Source organism: Ambystoma mexicanum, chromosome 8 (assembly GCF_040938575.1).
Source record: "Ambystoma mexicanum isolate Mex_15411 chromosome 8, UKY_AmexF1_1, whole genome shotgun sequence".
In the NCBI taxonomy this organism is placed as follows: Eukaryota; Metazoa; Chordata; class Amphibia; order Caudata; family Ambystomatidae; genus Ambystoma; species Ambystoma mexicanum.
The window spans coordinates 162015670-162032343 of NC_090929.1; the positions used below are offsets into that span (position 1 = coordinate 162015670).

The 16674-nt window shown below is 50.6% G+C and overlaps 1 protein-coding gene across 4 annotated transcripts in view; it reads right to left on the reverse strand.

Annotated features, from left to right (window-relative positions):
* The window catches only part of CAMSAP1 (calmodulin regulated spectrin associated protein 1), a 1201485-nt gene that overhangs the window by 939069 nt on the left and 245742 nt on the right, over positions 1-16674 (reverse strand). For all 4 annotated transcript variants that reach the window (XM_069609553.1, XM_069609551.1, XM_069609554.1 and 1 more), the window contains exon 3: positions 15745-16007. In XM_069609553.1, coding sequence (XP_069465654.1) covers positions 15745-16007 — 263 coding nt within the window. The remainder of the gene's footprint in view (positions 1-15744; positions 16008-16674) is intronic.

Sequence of the window (16674 nt, forward strand, 5' to 3'; positions counted from 1 at the left end):
CCGCCAGACTCTCTACACTCCATGCCTCATGATGAGAGGGGCCACCCTGTGTTATCTAGGGATCAATCTGACACAGGAATTAGAGAACCTATATGATGCTAACTTCCCCCACCTCCTCGTTTCTTTCCATTCGGATTTAGCGAAGCGGCAGAAGCTAACGATCTCCTGGATTGGGAGACTCAATGCAGTTAAAATGGTGTGCCTCCCAAGATTCCTATATCCTTCCCAAATACTTCAGCTGAAACTCCCGGAGGCATTCTTTGGGGAAGTAAAAAGAGCCATTTTAAGATTTGTATGGCAGGGAAAAAGGGAAGATAGCGTATGAGGTCCTCACCTTGCCCAAGTTAAAAGGAGGGGTTTGTCTCCCTGATCTAAAAACATATTACCAAGCAGTGGAACTAAGAGTACTGATCCCCCACTTGATAGGAAAAACGAGTTGCTGTGTATACACCTTGATAATTATAATCTAGCCCCTGCCACCATCTCTGAACGGCTGTGGGTCCATAGAGATAAATTACTTCAAAGACTCCGAAATCACCCCATATTGGGCCCGATATGGGAAATCTGGAGGGAGGGGGCGGACATGAAGGGAGTCACCACGTGGCCTTGCCCCATAAACCATATATGGGCTCCGGGAGTACGCGAGGAAATCCCCAACCATGAGCGATTCCAATCCTGGTTTGATGCGGGCCTCGAGAAGGTGGGTCAACTATGGAAGGGCGGTGTCTTCCTCACGATCACGGAATTGGAAGAGGCGCTTGGAATACATCCACTACCAGCCTTTTCCTTTCTACAATTTAAGGGCACTCTCATGAGAAAGGAATGGCGAGAGAAAGTACAGAGACACCTCACCCTGTTTGAGAAATTGCTTGACACAATGACAGAAACCAAGAGTATGATCTTGTGCATGTACAGAGCACTGTTAGATACTGGGAAGGGATCAACTGTTAAATTAAAGCATTGGTTGGAACGAGATTTAAACTTAGAATTGGATGCAGATTTGTGGGCGAAGATATGCAAAGAGGCCTTGCAGGTGTCCAAAGCGGCCCAATATAAATTGCATGCCATCAAGCTACTCCATAGATGGCAATACTACCCTCACAGGTTGTCGAAGATGTTTCAAACCACGAGCCCTTTGTGCTGGCGTCAATGTGGGGAGAGGGCCAATTACTGGTAAATGTGGTGGGGGTGTCCCCAGATTCAGGTGTTTTGGAATGAGGTCTTTGGTTGGATCAAGCAGATAGACGGGATCCCCTGTGAGGCTGCACCTCTCCTAATACTGTTCAGTTTGGAAGAATGTGAAGATGAAATGAGGAGAATGACTGGGATAGTGGTCCCCCTACTGCTCACTGCACGGGCCTGTCTGGTGATCAAGTGGAAAGCGAACTTGGTCCCGAGCAAGAGAGAGTGGATCAGCGTTGCAACAAATATTTACACAATGGAAATTATCACTGCAGTCCTCCACGGGAGAGCGGCACAAAATGACTTGATTTGAAGTGATTTTGTAAATGAGTACATGCCCAACCCCCCACAGGTGTCAACACAGTGGGAATGAAAGATAAGCAAGTAGCAAATGCATAACTACTTGATCTACGAAGTGCGTGCACCTGAAGACCCTTAGATAATTTATCATCTGCGCCATGTTCAATCGGTCTGGACTATGGAATAAGAAAGTAAGGAGCGTGGGCCACACACAACGTTACTGAGAACATAAAAAATATGTGAATAATTGCGAAGAAACACTGTTCCGGGCAGGGTGACTGGGGGAGTCAGAAGGGGGGGGTGAGAAGGAGGGGTGTGGGGTTGGGTTACTGTTTAGAAATGAAGTTCATTTGGAGGAGGGAGCGGTGGATAGAATGTAGTTGGTTGTAACACATTCCAAATGATACCTGTATGTTGTTTACTGTGTTCTATAAAACCTAAAATAATCAAATTAAAACTTTTTTTAAAAATCACCACAGAGTTGTCCATGTGGATGTTTGTGATGGACGATTTAAAAGCTTTTAGCGCCAGAAAAACAGCCAGGAGTTCCAGATAATTGATATGAAACTGCCTGTCCTGCCGTGTCCATAGATCGAAAACCAGGAGATTATCCAGCGTCGCGCCCCACCGCAGAAGGGAGGAGTCCATGGTAATCACCACTTGTGGGTAGGGCTCCTGAAAGGAGGCCCCCATGGAAAGATTATTGGTCGAGGACCACCATAGTAGATCCGTCATCATCCAGGATGGAACTGGGATCATCTTGGAATCCGAGCCCAAAGCCTGACACCAAGAGCTCCGAAGAGCCAGCCGAGTACACCTCATTTTAAGAAGTGCAAGAGGAAGAGCAAGCACGGACGAAGCCATGAGGCCCAGAAGTCTTTGAAACCACCAAGCCGTCTTGTGCGCTGACTGGAGGAAGAGCTGACACGTGGTGGATAGGTACACCCTGGAATTGATAGTATTCCAACGGAAAATCAGGTCTTGGGAGACCGTCATGGAAGATTTCCGCCAGTTCACCGATGACCCAAGATGGAACAGGAGCTGGAGGAGGGACTGGAGATTGCTCAAAGCTGTCTGTGGACAAGCTCTGCGTAGGAGCCAGTCGTCCAAATATGGATATACATGAACGCCCTGTAGCCGAAGGAAATCTTCGATGACCAACATCTTCGTAAAGACATGCAGCGCCAAGCTGAGACCAAACGGGAGCACACAGAACTGGAAATGTTCTCCTCTTATGTAGAACCACAGATATTTCCAATGTGGTCTCCATGTCAGGATGTGCATTTAAGCGTCCTGAAGGTCCACTACACTGAGCCAGTCGCCCTTCCGAAGAGAGGACTTTATTTGGCAAGACGTGATCATCTTGAATTTCTCTTGGGGAAGAGAAAGATTGAAACAGGGAAAGATCGAGTATAGTGGGCAGGCCAGCCTTGTTAGGTTTGGGCACTGGGGAACAGGTTCCACCGATCTCAGTTCTAGAAGTTTCTCCACCTCGGCTCTGAGGGGGGGCGTCCCGATCTGTTGGAAGGGAGAGTTGAAGGGTGGGCTACGGGGGAGAGGCAAGCAAAAGCCCGCCCGAGCGATAGACAAAATCCACCAGTCTTCGTGATGGGTCTGCCACGCCTCCAGATGAGACGAGATTCATCCTCCCACCGGAGTCTCGTGCGACCGATAAAAAATATCATTTTTCAGATTTCTCGGCATGGAGATGACATGTTCCTGGAGAAGAGGCTGATGGCAGAGAGAAAACCTGACCACCCTGCCGTTGTTGCTTTCAGCGAGTCCCGCCAGCAGGCGCATCAGTCCGACACGCACAACGATCCTGAAACCCCCTGAACCCAGAGAAGTATTGAGTGTGGGATCCCGACCTCTGAGTATAAGGGGCCTTAGTCAGAGCTTTCGCCAATACCGATAAAGATTTGGCCGTTTGGGTACTCGCTTTGGTCTTTCTGAGCTCCTCGTCGGTAGAAGAAACAATTCCTTGCCGTCAAAAGTAAGGTCCAGGACTTTGTCTTGTATGGCCTTTGAAAACTTTGTTGCGTGGAGCCACGCCTGGCGAGAGGCGTCAACCCCTACCATAAGGCCTCGAGCTGAGGTATCAACGTGGTGTGCTGCAGCTTCCAGTAGATCCTGCTCCAGCACTCAGGCGTCCGACAACCCGGCTTTAAAATCCTCTAGTCTATCCGCAGGAATGCACTCCTGGAAATCAGCCAACTCCTTCCACAGCTTCTGATTGGCTGCTGCCAGGATGAGCTTGTTCGCTTGACGAAGCTGGAGCGCTGAATTGGCAAAAACGTTTGTGCCCAAAAAGTCCAAAAGTTTATCCTACTTGGATAAGATTTGAGCTGCTGCTGTTGAAGATGCAGAGGCCGTCTTGGACTGGAGGGTGGTCGCAAGCCAACACTGTTGAGGATGGGGAGCGGGCAAGCCGACAAGGCCATCTCCTTAGAGGTCTGAAGCTTGCATCGAGCGTCAATTCTCTTGTTGATGTGAAGCCCAGTGTGGGGTTTATCCCAGACTTTGCGGACCTCGGCCAAGACGTTCTTTTGGAGGAACAGGCAGTGTGCTCTTGAGGTGACAGGGTAAAGGCTCCAGAAAGCATCCCTTCCTGCAGAGTGGGGGCCTCAGGCACTGGAATGTCAAGGAGGGCCATCAGATCCAGGACCCTGTCATGGAAGGCTCTCATCGAGCGGGGCAGCTAATCGCGGTCCTGATCCGCTTGCCGCTCCTCCGACGAGGTGGGAGCAGAAGATTGGTCCGGCACACATACCGACTTAGGTTTTAAAGTATTGTCCCGGTCCGCCGGTGTCTTCTCTATAGGAGACAACGGAGGCAAGGAGGGAAGAGACGGAGGAGGTCCAGAAGGAAGAGTTGGAGGGAGTGGCACCACCAGAACCTGCATCAGAACGGCTGGGGCCAAAGGCGAGCAACAAGGCTCAGGGTATACTTCCCTGAAAAGACGCTTGAAATATGCCTTCATAGGGTCAGAGTGCATGAGCATCTGAAATTTCCCAAAGAACTGTAGGTACAGGCAGAGGCCGCTTGTGAGGGGCATACCCCCATGAACGCAAGGAGGACGGTTGCCATGATGGCCCACCAACGACCAGGTCCACGTAAACCAGTGGACCAGAAGCAGGATGTAGCGAAACTATACAGCAGCGGTGTCCGAGCATGCCAGTCAACTGACGGGCGGAACGGATTTCTGTTGTCCACTTGACGTGGAAAAGCTACTCAGCCCCAAAAGAAATGTTCCCAGCACCAGAAGGCGTGAACATCGGTGTAAGAGAGGTATCCAAAATGTCCGCCGTAGAGCATGGAGGTTGGGCCGCCATTGTGTCGACCCCTGAAGAGAACTGCATCACGTGTGGAGATGAGGCATTTGTCTCCTCAGGAGAGTCAGGGGACTTCAACAACACCTTAGCCTTGACACAAGGATCCTCGGCAGAGCCGGTACTGGGTGGTCTCGTATGAATACTGGAATCTTAGAACCTGCCACAAACTTAGCCTACCGCGGAGGAACCTCGACAAAGCCTGTAGTGGAGGAGTAATGGTCAGTGACCGCCCTCTATTAACCCTCGACAGAACCAGTACCACCACGACCCTGAGCGTGGGACAGCTGAGGAATATACCTCACCCACAAGACCTTCCAAGAGGGCCTCACGGATCTGTCGGTGCTGACCTTAGCCTCAATAAGAGGAAACTCAGGGTTTAACCCTGTAAGTAAACTTCCCTCTAGAGGGGCCTCGAGCCGAGACTCGGTATGGAAAGCTCCAGAAACTGAGACCTCCGGGCAAACCCTGGTATCCAGAGCCACAGACGAACTGGACCTCTCCAAATGGAACTCCCCAAATGAGGAACCTCCGAACGATGTCCGGTACGGGCAGTTCCACTGCGGGAACCCTCAGAGAACACTCCGGTATGCCTATTAGGCCCTTGGGGCACCTCAGGGGTAGCCCTGGTGACAGAGCTACACGAGCCCCTCCCGGACTTTGAAGACCCCGGAAAGGAGTCCCATGGCTGGGGCACCCTAAAAAGTAAAGAACTTACCAGGCGTTTCTTCTTTTCATCGATGAAAAGCTGAAAATGAGGTGGGGGAACGTGCTGAAACACCTCCTCCCACCGAAGACGATGACGCTGGAGTGACCGGACTGAGAGGGAGTCGCAGTAGAAGCATGAATCCCAACGATGATCCAGGCCTAGGCACTCCAAGCAAAGAGTGGGGATAAGGCCCTAGCGAAGCGACATTCGCAGGAAAAACCGGGCACGAATCTCAGACGCTCCGGCATAGACGGAGGACTAGACGACTGAGGAACCGGAGCCGGAAGAAAGGACAACAGGATCAAAAATATATTCCTGGTGATGCTAGTGCGTCCAGCACCGACCGCATGGAGAAAAGGACTGACGGGCAATGAGCGGGGCGGAGCTCAGGAGGGCGGGGTCACAGCCACATGTGGTACCCCACATAAAAATAAAAGGAGGACAAACATTTTTCATTTTTGATGCTTTTTAACAAAAGTGCTCCGGTCCCGTCCCGAAGGACGGAATGTCCCACAAGTATGGAGGAAAGGGGATGGAACGTAGGAGTATATGTGCAACCATATCTCAAATACAGACTGAACTATCACGCCATCCCCACTGGCCTGCCTCTTCCACAAGTTTCCCTGCATGGGCCGCGATCTCAAGAAATTAGCCGGATTATGTATGTTGCTGGCGACCTGCTGTATTCTGCTACTCTGGTTGCGCCCTAGAGCTCCCACTTTCAACCAATGGCTTCAGGCGGTCACCTGGGCCTCCGACACGGAGGAGCGCTGTGCTAGTTTGCAACCGGCAGTGAGTAGACCCAGAAACATCTGGACCCCCTTTCGCTCATATTTGCTCTCCTCATCCAGTGAAGACAAAGATGATATTGACGACCCACTGTCCCCTGCACATGACCCTGCCCGAGTTATCTGTATGATGTTCGGATGCTTACTTCACTGGATGCAAGGCTCATAAATTCCGTTGGCATGGCCCTGCGAGGCCACATTACCAGACTATGTACCTCTTCTGTAAAATGCTGATTGCTCATGTGTTGCTCGCTGTTCACTGTTGTCTGTTGTACTGTCAAGCAAATTAAATAAAGTTTTTTTTAAAAAAAGAAATACAAAAATCTTGCTCCATGTTATTAAGTTAGCCTCGTTGCAACAGCGCCACAATGACCCAGGGCCGATTTGCGTGCTTTATAAATGTGAAAAAAATTAAACAAATAAAAAAATATATATAGCTCAACTGGACAGGATTCATTCAATTGGCTGCCAATGAGTAAAGGAGAAGTGTTCAAGGATACGTGCCTAGTTGACAAGATCATACATGGCAGCAGAACACTAGCTTTAACTCAAGACTTCATCACTCTAAAATGCTTGCAATCACAACTCAGTTGCCGGATCATTGTGCTAAGATTTAAGACGTCAAAAAAAAAATGTCATCAGAGTAACTAACGTACTCGTTGTCCTTGTCCCCTTTCCTCCATCCTGCATGGGTGTCCCTCGCTAGGGACGGGAACTGAACCTTTTTCACCAGAAAAATAACACTTCCCTTTAAATGTAATTGTGCGCAGCGGCGCGGCCTCAGGAGCATGCACTCCCTTAACCCCGCCCACCATCGCCGCACCTCAGTCCCCTTTGACGCGCTGGCTGCATTAGAATATTTAACAACCCTGCTCTTACTTATGGAGGAAAGAGGAATAAGGACTAGGAGTACTATAGGCACTCTGGTAACACTCAATTACTACTACGTCCCACCCCCTTTCCTCCATTCTGCATGGGTGATTACCACTGACTAGAAAGCCCTTGGGGGGGAGGGGAGGAGAGAGATTGTGGGCTCTATGCAAAGAGGTTACGCAGAACCGCCTGCCCAAAGGCAGCATCAGCCCGAGCGCTGGTATCCAAGCAATAATGCCTGCAGAAGGCCAATGGCCATGTGGCTGCCCTGCTAATCATCTGCCATGGAACATGGTGTTGAAACGTGACCGCTACTGCCTTGGCCCCGATTGCGTAAGCATGCAAGTCCCTTGGGACCTCCCTGTGCTATGTCCTGTAAGCCTGGTGAATGGCTGCAAACATCCATCTGGCTATAGATGCCTTTGACGCTTGCTCGCCTGGTTTTGAACCTCCGAAGGTAACAAATAAAGCATCTGATGTGCGAAGTCTTTAGTCCTGGACATGTAAAACTATAAAGCTCGTCTGACATCTATGAAGTGGAGAACCTTTTCTGCCTCCTCCACTGGGTTAGGGAAGAAAGTGGGCTGTGTAAGGAAGGCGTGGTGTCAAACAGTAAGACAGACACAAGTGATCACAGTTCAAGGGTGTTTATTTAACTTCAACTTAGTTTGAAAAACGATCTAATCCTAAATCTGAAGATGGGAACAAGCTACGACCATCAAATAATAACAGTCCTAGTGGTGTCTTGTGAAAATAAAAGGGCCAATACTATCAACCTATTGCCAATCCTTACTTCTAAATACAAACGGTGTGGGGAAACAATGTTATGCAAAAGAAAAGTGTTAAAGAAATTATATGTCCGGATATTCAAGCCGTTGGCTTCCCTTCCCCACGTTTTCAGCACGGGACAAGGCAGCACACTCTAGCTTAGCACAGTCTCTGGCTTCTCCAGCACGCGGATGCAGTTCAAATCTCAGTATCAGGGCTTCTCTACCAAAGTCTCTTTGCCATTCTAAGTCTCTTACTTCAGAGGGCCCGATATGACAAGCATTCAAAATTTCCTTTCCCCTCAGGATTCTCATGTACAACTTCTTGGGTGATTTTCGATTCACCCCGGGTGCCCCTGCGCCGGGCTCTGACCCACTTTAACACAATCTTAAATTAGTCTCCCTCTGTCGGGCTCGGACCAGGTTTGTGAATTTTTCCAAACGATCTCCATTTCATCAAAATCAAAGACTGTCTTATGTGCGCAGGATTTTGCTTGATCTGTTGCAGGACTACTTCGATTCACCTTCATTCGTTCACTTTCAAATGATCTCCCTCTGCTGGGCGCGGATCAAATTTATCGACTTTCCTCATTCCTCAGCTGGATACCTTAACAGAGACCTTCGATTGAACACCCACGTGGTGCCGGACCACTCTGTCAAAGGTACTTTAGCTTGCTTTAAAGTTCAATCACTGCTCAGCAGTTTAACTTCACTCGGGCCCCTTATCACACGCATTTTAACAATGTTCTTTCCAGCACTCGCCATACAAAGTTGCTCCTTGCAACCTGGGCTTTACCACAGACAAGGCTTGTATCATCTGCCCAACTCACCGGCTGTGTTGTTGTCACTTAAGTGGCTTTGTTATTGTAGCCAAGGACAGTACCACGGTGGCTGGCGATTCTCCCAGCCTTGATTAGTGACGCAGGAGGGCCTCTCGGGCACACAATGTAGGATTCTTCAGCCTGTTTTCCTGGTCTTATGTTTTCCAATCTCGAAGACTCATGAAAGCAACGGTTCCTTGTGGAAAAGGGCAAGGATTCTTCCCTCCAGGGCAAGGGCACTTCCGTTCTTGTGATCCCTTTCTGTTTTGCCATCTTTCTTCTATCGTTATACTGCCATTTTCGAACTGCTGTTTCCTCGTGTTTTTTGCCCAGGTCAGAGTGTTCACTCGTGCACCGGCATCCGTGTGGGAAAGTGTAGTGGAAGTCAGGTGTGTGTGATGGTCAATTGCTTGACCTTGCCTGACCATTGTATTGGGACACGTCAGGTATCTGGCTCAGGTGTTAGTCTGTGTTCCCTTAGAGCAGGCAGTCAGTGAGAAAGTGTTTGTGCTGTAAAAGGGGCCTGGAGGTAGAGTTCCTAAATGTCCTAATGGGTAGGGTGGGATAAAGGTGTTAAAAAGGAAGGGGATACCGCATTTCACCATCTGGTGTCCCACTCCCCATTCCCTGAAGACCCCTCATCCAGGTGATCCTCCCGCACTGGTCCACCCCCCAGGAACTGGATCCAAAAGCGATGGCTGTGTCCTAGCTACCTGGATGACAGATCCTCGGGGACTAGTGGGTGATAAACCTTCTGGTTTCTCACAGAAGCACAATCTCCTTGCTGAGATGGAAAGATGAGACGACATTTGGGAGGAACCAAGGATGAGTGTGAAGCACCACCTTTTCCTGATGAAATGCCGTGTAGGGCTCTGTGGCCACTAGAGCCTGGATCTCGCAGACTCTGCCAGCCGAGGTGAGGCCCACCAGGAGCGCTGTCTTGAGAGTGACTAACTTGATGTCTACTGTAGCTATCGGCTCAAAAGGTTTGTGCGCCAGAGTATATCACGTCCCAGGCTGGGTGCAGGCACTTTATTGGGGGGTATAGTTTTGTTATCCCCACTTAATGCCTTGACTACTGGGCTGGATGAAGAACATGTAGACTTGTCAGAGTTCCTGTATGCGCCTATGGCCGCCAGGTATGTCCAGCATGTGTCCTCCGGGACCCCTGATCTAGCTAAATAAGCCAAGAATGATAGCACCTGGTGCAGCATGCATGTCAGAGGGTCTGCTCCATTTTCCTTAGCAGAAACAGAATCTGGTCCATTTTCTTTTATACGTTCCGTGTAGCCTGTCTCCTGGGATGATTTCCAGATGGAGATGTTGAAGCGTTACCTGCTCCGGGACCAAGCTGCTAGGGCTGATTTCTCCAGGGGGGATGAGGGGGTGGATCACCACTCTCCCCTGCTGTACCAGGAGGGTCCGGTCCGAGAGGCAGGGAAACCAGAGGTTGGTCAGACCACTGTAGCTGGTCCGAGAACCCTGATCTCGCCCAGGACTTTGTAGAGAAGAGGGGTCGGGGGAACGCTTAGGCCCACATTCCATTACTTTCCATTGGATCTGCGGTGCATCCCCCATGGTGCTCTGGCCCCGATCACCCCAGGAGGCGAACCGCGAGCACATCCGGTTGCTCTGTCGTAAACAGGTCTATGCTCGGGTGCCCCCACCAGCTGAAAATATCCATAAGTACCTTCTTGTTCAGCTGCCACTCGTAGTTGTCCGAGCCTAGCCGGCTGAGGCCATCGGCCTCCAGATCTGACTCTCCCGGAAGGTGTACTGCCAAAAGCCAGACTTCTTGAGCAATGGCCCATTCCCAGATTTCTACTGCCAGCTTGCACAGAAGCAGCAATCTCGTGCCCCTCCCCCCCCGCTTGTTGAGGTAATACATTAAGGTAGAGTTGTCCATCTGAAAGCACACCACTCTGCCCTTGATGGAGAGGAATGCCCAGAGTGCGAGCCAGATAGCCATAATTTCCAAACCCATTGATATGGTTCTGCCGGTCCCTTGACCATAAACCATGTACAGCATGCTCTCTCAGGGTGGTCCCCCATTGAGGGAGGAGTCTGTTGTAATAGGGTGGTCCGCAAGGGGCAGTCTGAATGGGTTGCTCGCCCAGAGGTTGGACTCCTATCTCCACCACTCCAGATCTTGGCGCAAATGAGCAGTTATGGCGATCAGTGCCGCCTGATCTCCCGATTCCTGGTCCTAGGGTGCCGAAAAATGTACCTGCAGCCTTCTAATCTGTAGCATGGTGTAGGGGACGGCCAGGAGACAGGCTGCCAAGACACCCAATAGGTGCTGGTACCACCATGCCATTGTTACTTCCCCAGTGAGGAAGTGATCCACAGCGGCCTTGATAGTTGCCACCTTTTACCTCATGGGGAACACCATTTGCCTCTGTGTGTCCCACTGAAGACCCAAGAACACCAGTGTTTGCATCGGTTCTAGGTGCGACTTCTGGAAGTAGAGTGAGAACCCCAGTTCGTAGAGTGTGGTTATGAGCCTGGGAACTGAATACCTGACTTACTCCAGAGACTCTGCTCAGACTAGCCAGTCGTCCAGGTACAGGTATACACGATGGCCCTTTGAACGGAATAGACCCGCAACTGCATTCATGAGCCTTGTGAAGACCCTGGGCGCTGAGTTCAGGCCGAATGGTAGTACCTTGTATTGGAAATGCAGTCCCATGACCCAAAACCTGAGAACGTGTAAATATGTGACCTTCAGATGCAGGGAGCACGTCCAGCCCCCTTACCCCCACACAGCGTCTCTGCTATTAAAGCTGGAGTCACCATTTTGAATTTCTGTAGCGGCAGGTATAGATTTAAGGAGGAAAGATCTAGGACCACTTGCAGGCCATCCTGGTTCTTTTTCTGAATAGCAAAGATGTGAGAGTACAAAGATCACCCAGGCGTCCACAAATCATGCCCTCCAAGCCTGACTGTGGAGAGCCAACCTGCCCCCAACTGGGGTGTTGTGGATCTCGAATGTCCCGTTAGTGCTTCTTTGGTTCTGTGACTGGGGCCCGGGAGGGGGGATGAAAGTAACCTTCATGGGAAGACTTCTGGTGCTTCCGCCTGTGCTGGCTGGGGGACCAGTCAGGTTGTCTGGCCAGTCGTTCTTGGAAGCCCCAGAACCCGCCAAAGGTCCTGCCCTTGTCCAACCTAGACTGGCCCTGCCCAATGTTTTTTGTTGCTGGTTTGGTAAGAATAGCCAAGGATTTGGCTGTCTGGGAGCTGCTTTTCTTTTTGTCCAGCTCCTCATCTGTGGTGTAGTGGAGCAAATTACCTCCCTCGAAGGGGAGATCCAGGATTCTCTCCAGGACGTCAGGGTTGAATCTACTTGCCTTCAGCCAGACCGTCCTCATCATGTATGTGGCCACCCAGACGGCTCTACTTGCCGCATCATAATGTCTTGCGCCAACAACTTGGCCTCTGCAGTGGAATCCCAGATCTAGACTATGCCATGATATTGAGGACATCCGCCAAGACTCGCGTCTCTGGCTGTTCTTTTTGCTGCTGTGGGATGCCAAGGTATTCCGCCAGGCCAGCGATCCAGTCATGGAATGCCCTTGCCGACGAAGGTGTGTCCTGCTCCTAGTCATCAGTGTCCTGCTGATCCCCCCCGTTTCTGTGGTGGCCATTGGTTCCACTGCCGTAGATTCATGCTTTCGAGGCTGCAAGGGTATTGTAGTTGGAGGCGGGGGTGCTGTTACCGGAGCCATCTGTGTCCCAGGCTGTGACAGTGGCAAGGGTTACACTGCACCGGCTGCTGAGGAAGCATGGGCGGTACTATTTCCTGCACAATGCCCCTCAAGATGTTAACCATCTGCAGGGTATCGTAGGCTGGCTGGGAGCGCTCCTGGACCGGCGCCTGCTGTGGGTACATGAACTGCTGGCTGCCTGCGGTATGCGAGAACAACGCTTCTGTGTATCGCGCTTGTCCCGTGATAGTTGGATAAGTTGTGCAATAAATGACCAGAGGCACCGGAACCCATTCTGACGTGGCAGTGGTTTCCTGCCTTGCAGACTCTCCGGAGGGCCGGGCCTCTGGTCTGGTAGTTAATGTTTTCCTGCCTTTGGGGTTTGTCTGATTGGCAGGACTCTGGCCTGGCTGCCATCTTGTCCCTGTGCGCTGCCATCTTGTCCCTGTGCGCCACCATTTTGTTTGCACCTTCTGCACGTAGATCCTTGGATGACATGGACTTGGTTCAGGCCGGTTTGCTGGTAGGTGTAGGCTGTGTCCCTCCCTGCACCTCTGGCGTTCGCCTGGAAGGCAGTTGGCCCTCCGCCATGATGCTGGTAGTGCTGTCTGAGCTGCGATGAAGCGCCCCCCTCAGGCGTAGGCCTGGTAATAGGGCAGAGCCCCTCGCTACGTGTCCCGATGTTCATTTAGACTCCTCTTTCTTTTGCACTCTACATCTCCTTTCCTGCTCCTGTAGGGGTCACCACCCCGACCCTTTCATACATTTCACACATCCAAGTTGCTCATCTCCTCTGTCATCTTTTCCTGCCTCTTGTACTGCTCCCGTCTTCTCTTCAGACTTCCTGCCTCCCGCCTTAGTCCCTTAAAATCGATCTACAATTCATCCATCCGTCACCATTTTTCACTTTCCCCTTGCTACTATTTCTTCTCCTCTTTCTTCTCTTCCGTAGCTGTCTTTTCACTCTCATCTTAAATAAAATGTTCTCCGCTTCATTTTAGGCCCTTCACACTCTTCCTACTTTTCTTCCCTTCTACCATCCAGGATCAAGACTCCTCCTGCTGCACTGTACACCCAATGCAGGAATCCTAAGCTTACCCACGAATCGCTCACCCACTGCACAGTTTGTTGCACAACCATGAAAACCATCACCAAGATCGTGTGCATATCTCGTGTTCCTCTTTAACGTGATCTCCTAGGTAACCAGCGAGCAGGCACGCCGGTAATGCTCCGCCCCCTCGTGCACATCCAACGTGATGACCAGCCCAGACTCCGATTTGGCGATGTCATTATTCATTCACTGCCTGTTGCTGAGTAAACGGCTCCTGGGGAGGGCCCGAGCCTCCACAATAGCCATTTTGGCAGCCTCCACTGACAGGCACAGTTTCAGCACGCAAGTTAAGTCCACATTTAGAGGGAAGCAGATACGAGGCAAAGACCACTGCCCATCCACACCTATCAAACCCAATTGTAACCGTCACTCCTGGAACACTCATATGTCACGCGTATCGGATTCCACTCCGACCTCAAAGCACTCATTACGGACTCTGCCATATAGCATGGCATCCAGATATCTGAAACCATAACACAGTGCTTCTTGACTTATTTCGCAAGGAGTAAGTTAACACAGTACTAATAGTCTGATATTCAAATTACGCTTTGAAATGCAACTCACCTGGGTTTTCGTGCTTTTTGAACGCTCTCTGTTGGAATGACTTACTTTCTGGACTCGCGGATCTCACACTGACAGGAAACTGCACTCTGCCACTGACGCAGCCAGATTGCCCTGCTGTAATCTAGTTTCTAAAAATCAAAATGTTTGCCATCTTGCCCAGTAGTGGTGGGTAGCCCAAACTTCTAAAGCATGGTCCAGGGATGTACATGGAAGGTGCAAAGCTTCCATTCGGGCACTGTGCTGGGTCAGTGTAAGAGGAAGCCTCCAGACCAACGAGGTCTGTTATGCAGCCTAGAGCAACAGCACAAGACAACAGCTGATGGTAGAAGTGTGGTGGTGTGCAGGGCTAGGGAGGATTCGTCTTGTGGGGGCAGTTCCGAATGCACATGCCCCTAGGGTCATTCACTTGTGTTGCTGTGCTTGAACAATGGCTGGCTGCATGGATGGACAGCCCGCAGCCGCTGCTGCTATTGCTGCAGGTGGATGCATATCCCATTACCACCTTACTGCAACAGATATACCCTGCCCACTGGAATCATGCCAGACCTGGGCTGCTGCTGCAGAACTAGTTTCCCTCTTCTTCACCCGTCCCCGATTCATACCTGGGAAAAGGCTTGATGCCCCCTGGATTTCAAAGACACCCTGCCTCAGTTAGAGGTGGACCAGCTCACCCGACCTAATTACAATTAATATTTACAGACACTGGAGCCTGTGTATATGACCAACTGGCCAGCCACAGAACAAAAGGCCTCCATGGCGGAATGCAAGCTATTTTAAGATCAAACTGACCATAACCCACCCTCACACATCCCACAACTGCACCACCCACGTCCAACATCACACACCACATACCCCAGCCTCACACCACCAGCACCCCCCACAACCTCGTCCTCAGCCCCACTACTTGGCACCACCCCCACCCAGCCAATGTCCACCAGATCAACCCACCTCACCCACCCCAAACTTGCCCCACTCACCCTCACACCACAACCTCTTCCACTCACCCGACTTGCCAACATTTCCCCAGCCATCTCACTCCAACCTACCCCACCTCTGCCAAGCACACACCACCTCAACCTCCCTTATGCCACGCCTAATCTCGATTCACCCAACCCTGCAACCTCACCCCACTTTACACACAGTCCAACGGGCCACTCAACCTCAATACCCACACGCCAGTCATGCCGTATCCAAGACATGCCACCCACCCCAACTGACCACCTCACCCACCTTAATCATCTCAACCACCCCAACTAATTCTATCCATCATCAACCCTCAACCACCACCACTTCCTATTCACCCAGCTCCCACTCCAACCTTACCAGCTCACACCACTCAGCCAACAACAGCCCAACAACTCACTACACCCCCCCACCCAACCAACCAACCAACTCCCACATGTCCCCATCATCTTTCAATTACCCCACGACCTCTTCACCCCACCCCATATTACACCCCCTACCGACCCTTAGCCCAACTCTTCACACCACTTTCCGCCGAACCCCACGGTCTTCAAAAGCTGCTCTCTCGGAAATTAAAAGTAACCATTGGACAATGCATGGGAAGAAAAAAGTCTCATAGAAGCATGGACTCACCATTTTGATGGGCGCGCTGCTAAGATCAGAATCAGCAACCGGCGTGTCGTCGCTCTCCATAACATAAATGCCTTTCTGAGACAGGGCTTGGATCACAGGCTGGTGCCCCTGCAGCGCGGCCACTTGATCCCCTTTTAGAATGAGGCTGCAGACGCGGCAGTAGAGCTCGCTGGACAGCAGCACCTTCAGCACTGGTGGCTTAATGTGCTCCTGCTCATACTGGTCCGTGTAAAACGGGTCCTTCAGCTCCTCTGGGATGTTCTCTGAAAAAGAAACGCAAATATTTGAGCGATTCTGCATTAAATTGAAGACAGACAGCCCGATGCCGTCTTTCTTTCATTGTGCTTCTAAACAGAATATACATATCATTTTAAACGGCTAGCTTTCCAATTTCTAACGATGAATATAAATAAAAACAATTCAGAGCGAATGAGGCTATGCAGTTTGTTAAATACCGAATTATACTTTCAATAAGATGTTCTTGTTTAACCAGGGCTTTAAGTGGGCCTGCGTTCTCCAGAAATTGTTTATGAACGCAGAGCTTCCCCACCATCCCAAGCCTTAGTGGGCAGGCCTTTCCTAGAATGGCTTTTTCTGCCACGGCCTCCCACTATGGTTTCTTAAAGAACACTAGCAATGTACACGGCTCTCCCATTGATGTCTTAAAAAAAGGCAACACTATCACCTCTTGCACGCCCTGCCTCCTCCATCAAGTACTTAGGTCTCGCCCCTTGTAGGAGGTCTCATTGATTTCCCCCCACCATGCACTTTCCTTGTTAGAGCCCACCGCGATTTCTCGTGCCATTTAAAGCCATTTAACCATATATACCAAAATTATATTTAAAAGTGACCAGTAGGTAACACAAAAATACCCCAGTAAACATGTGTTGGAAACGATCCGATAGAGACATGCATTAAGCACTTAACACG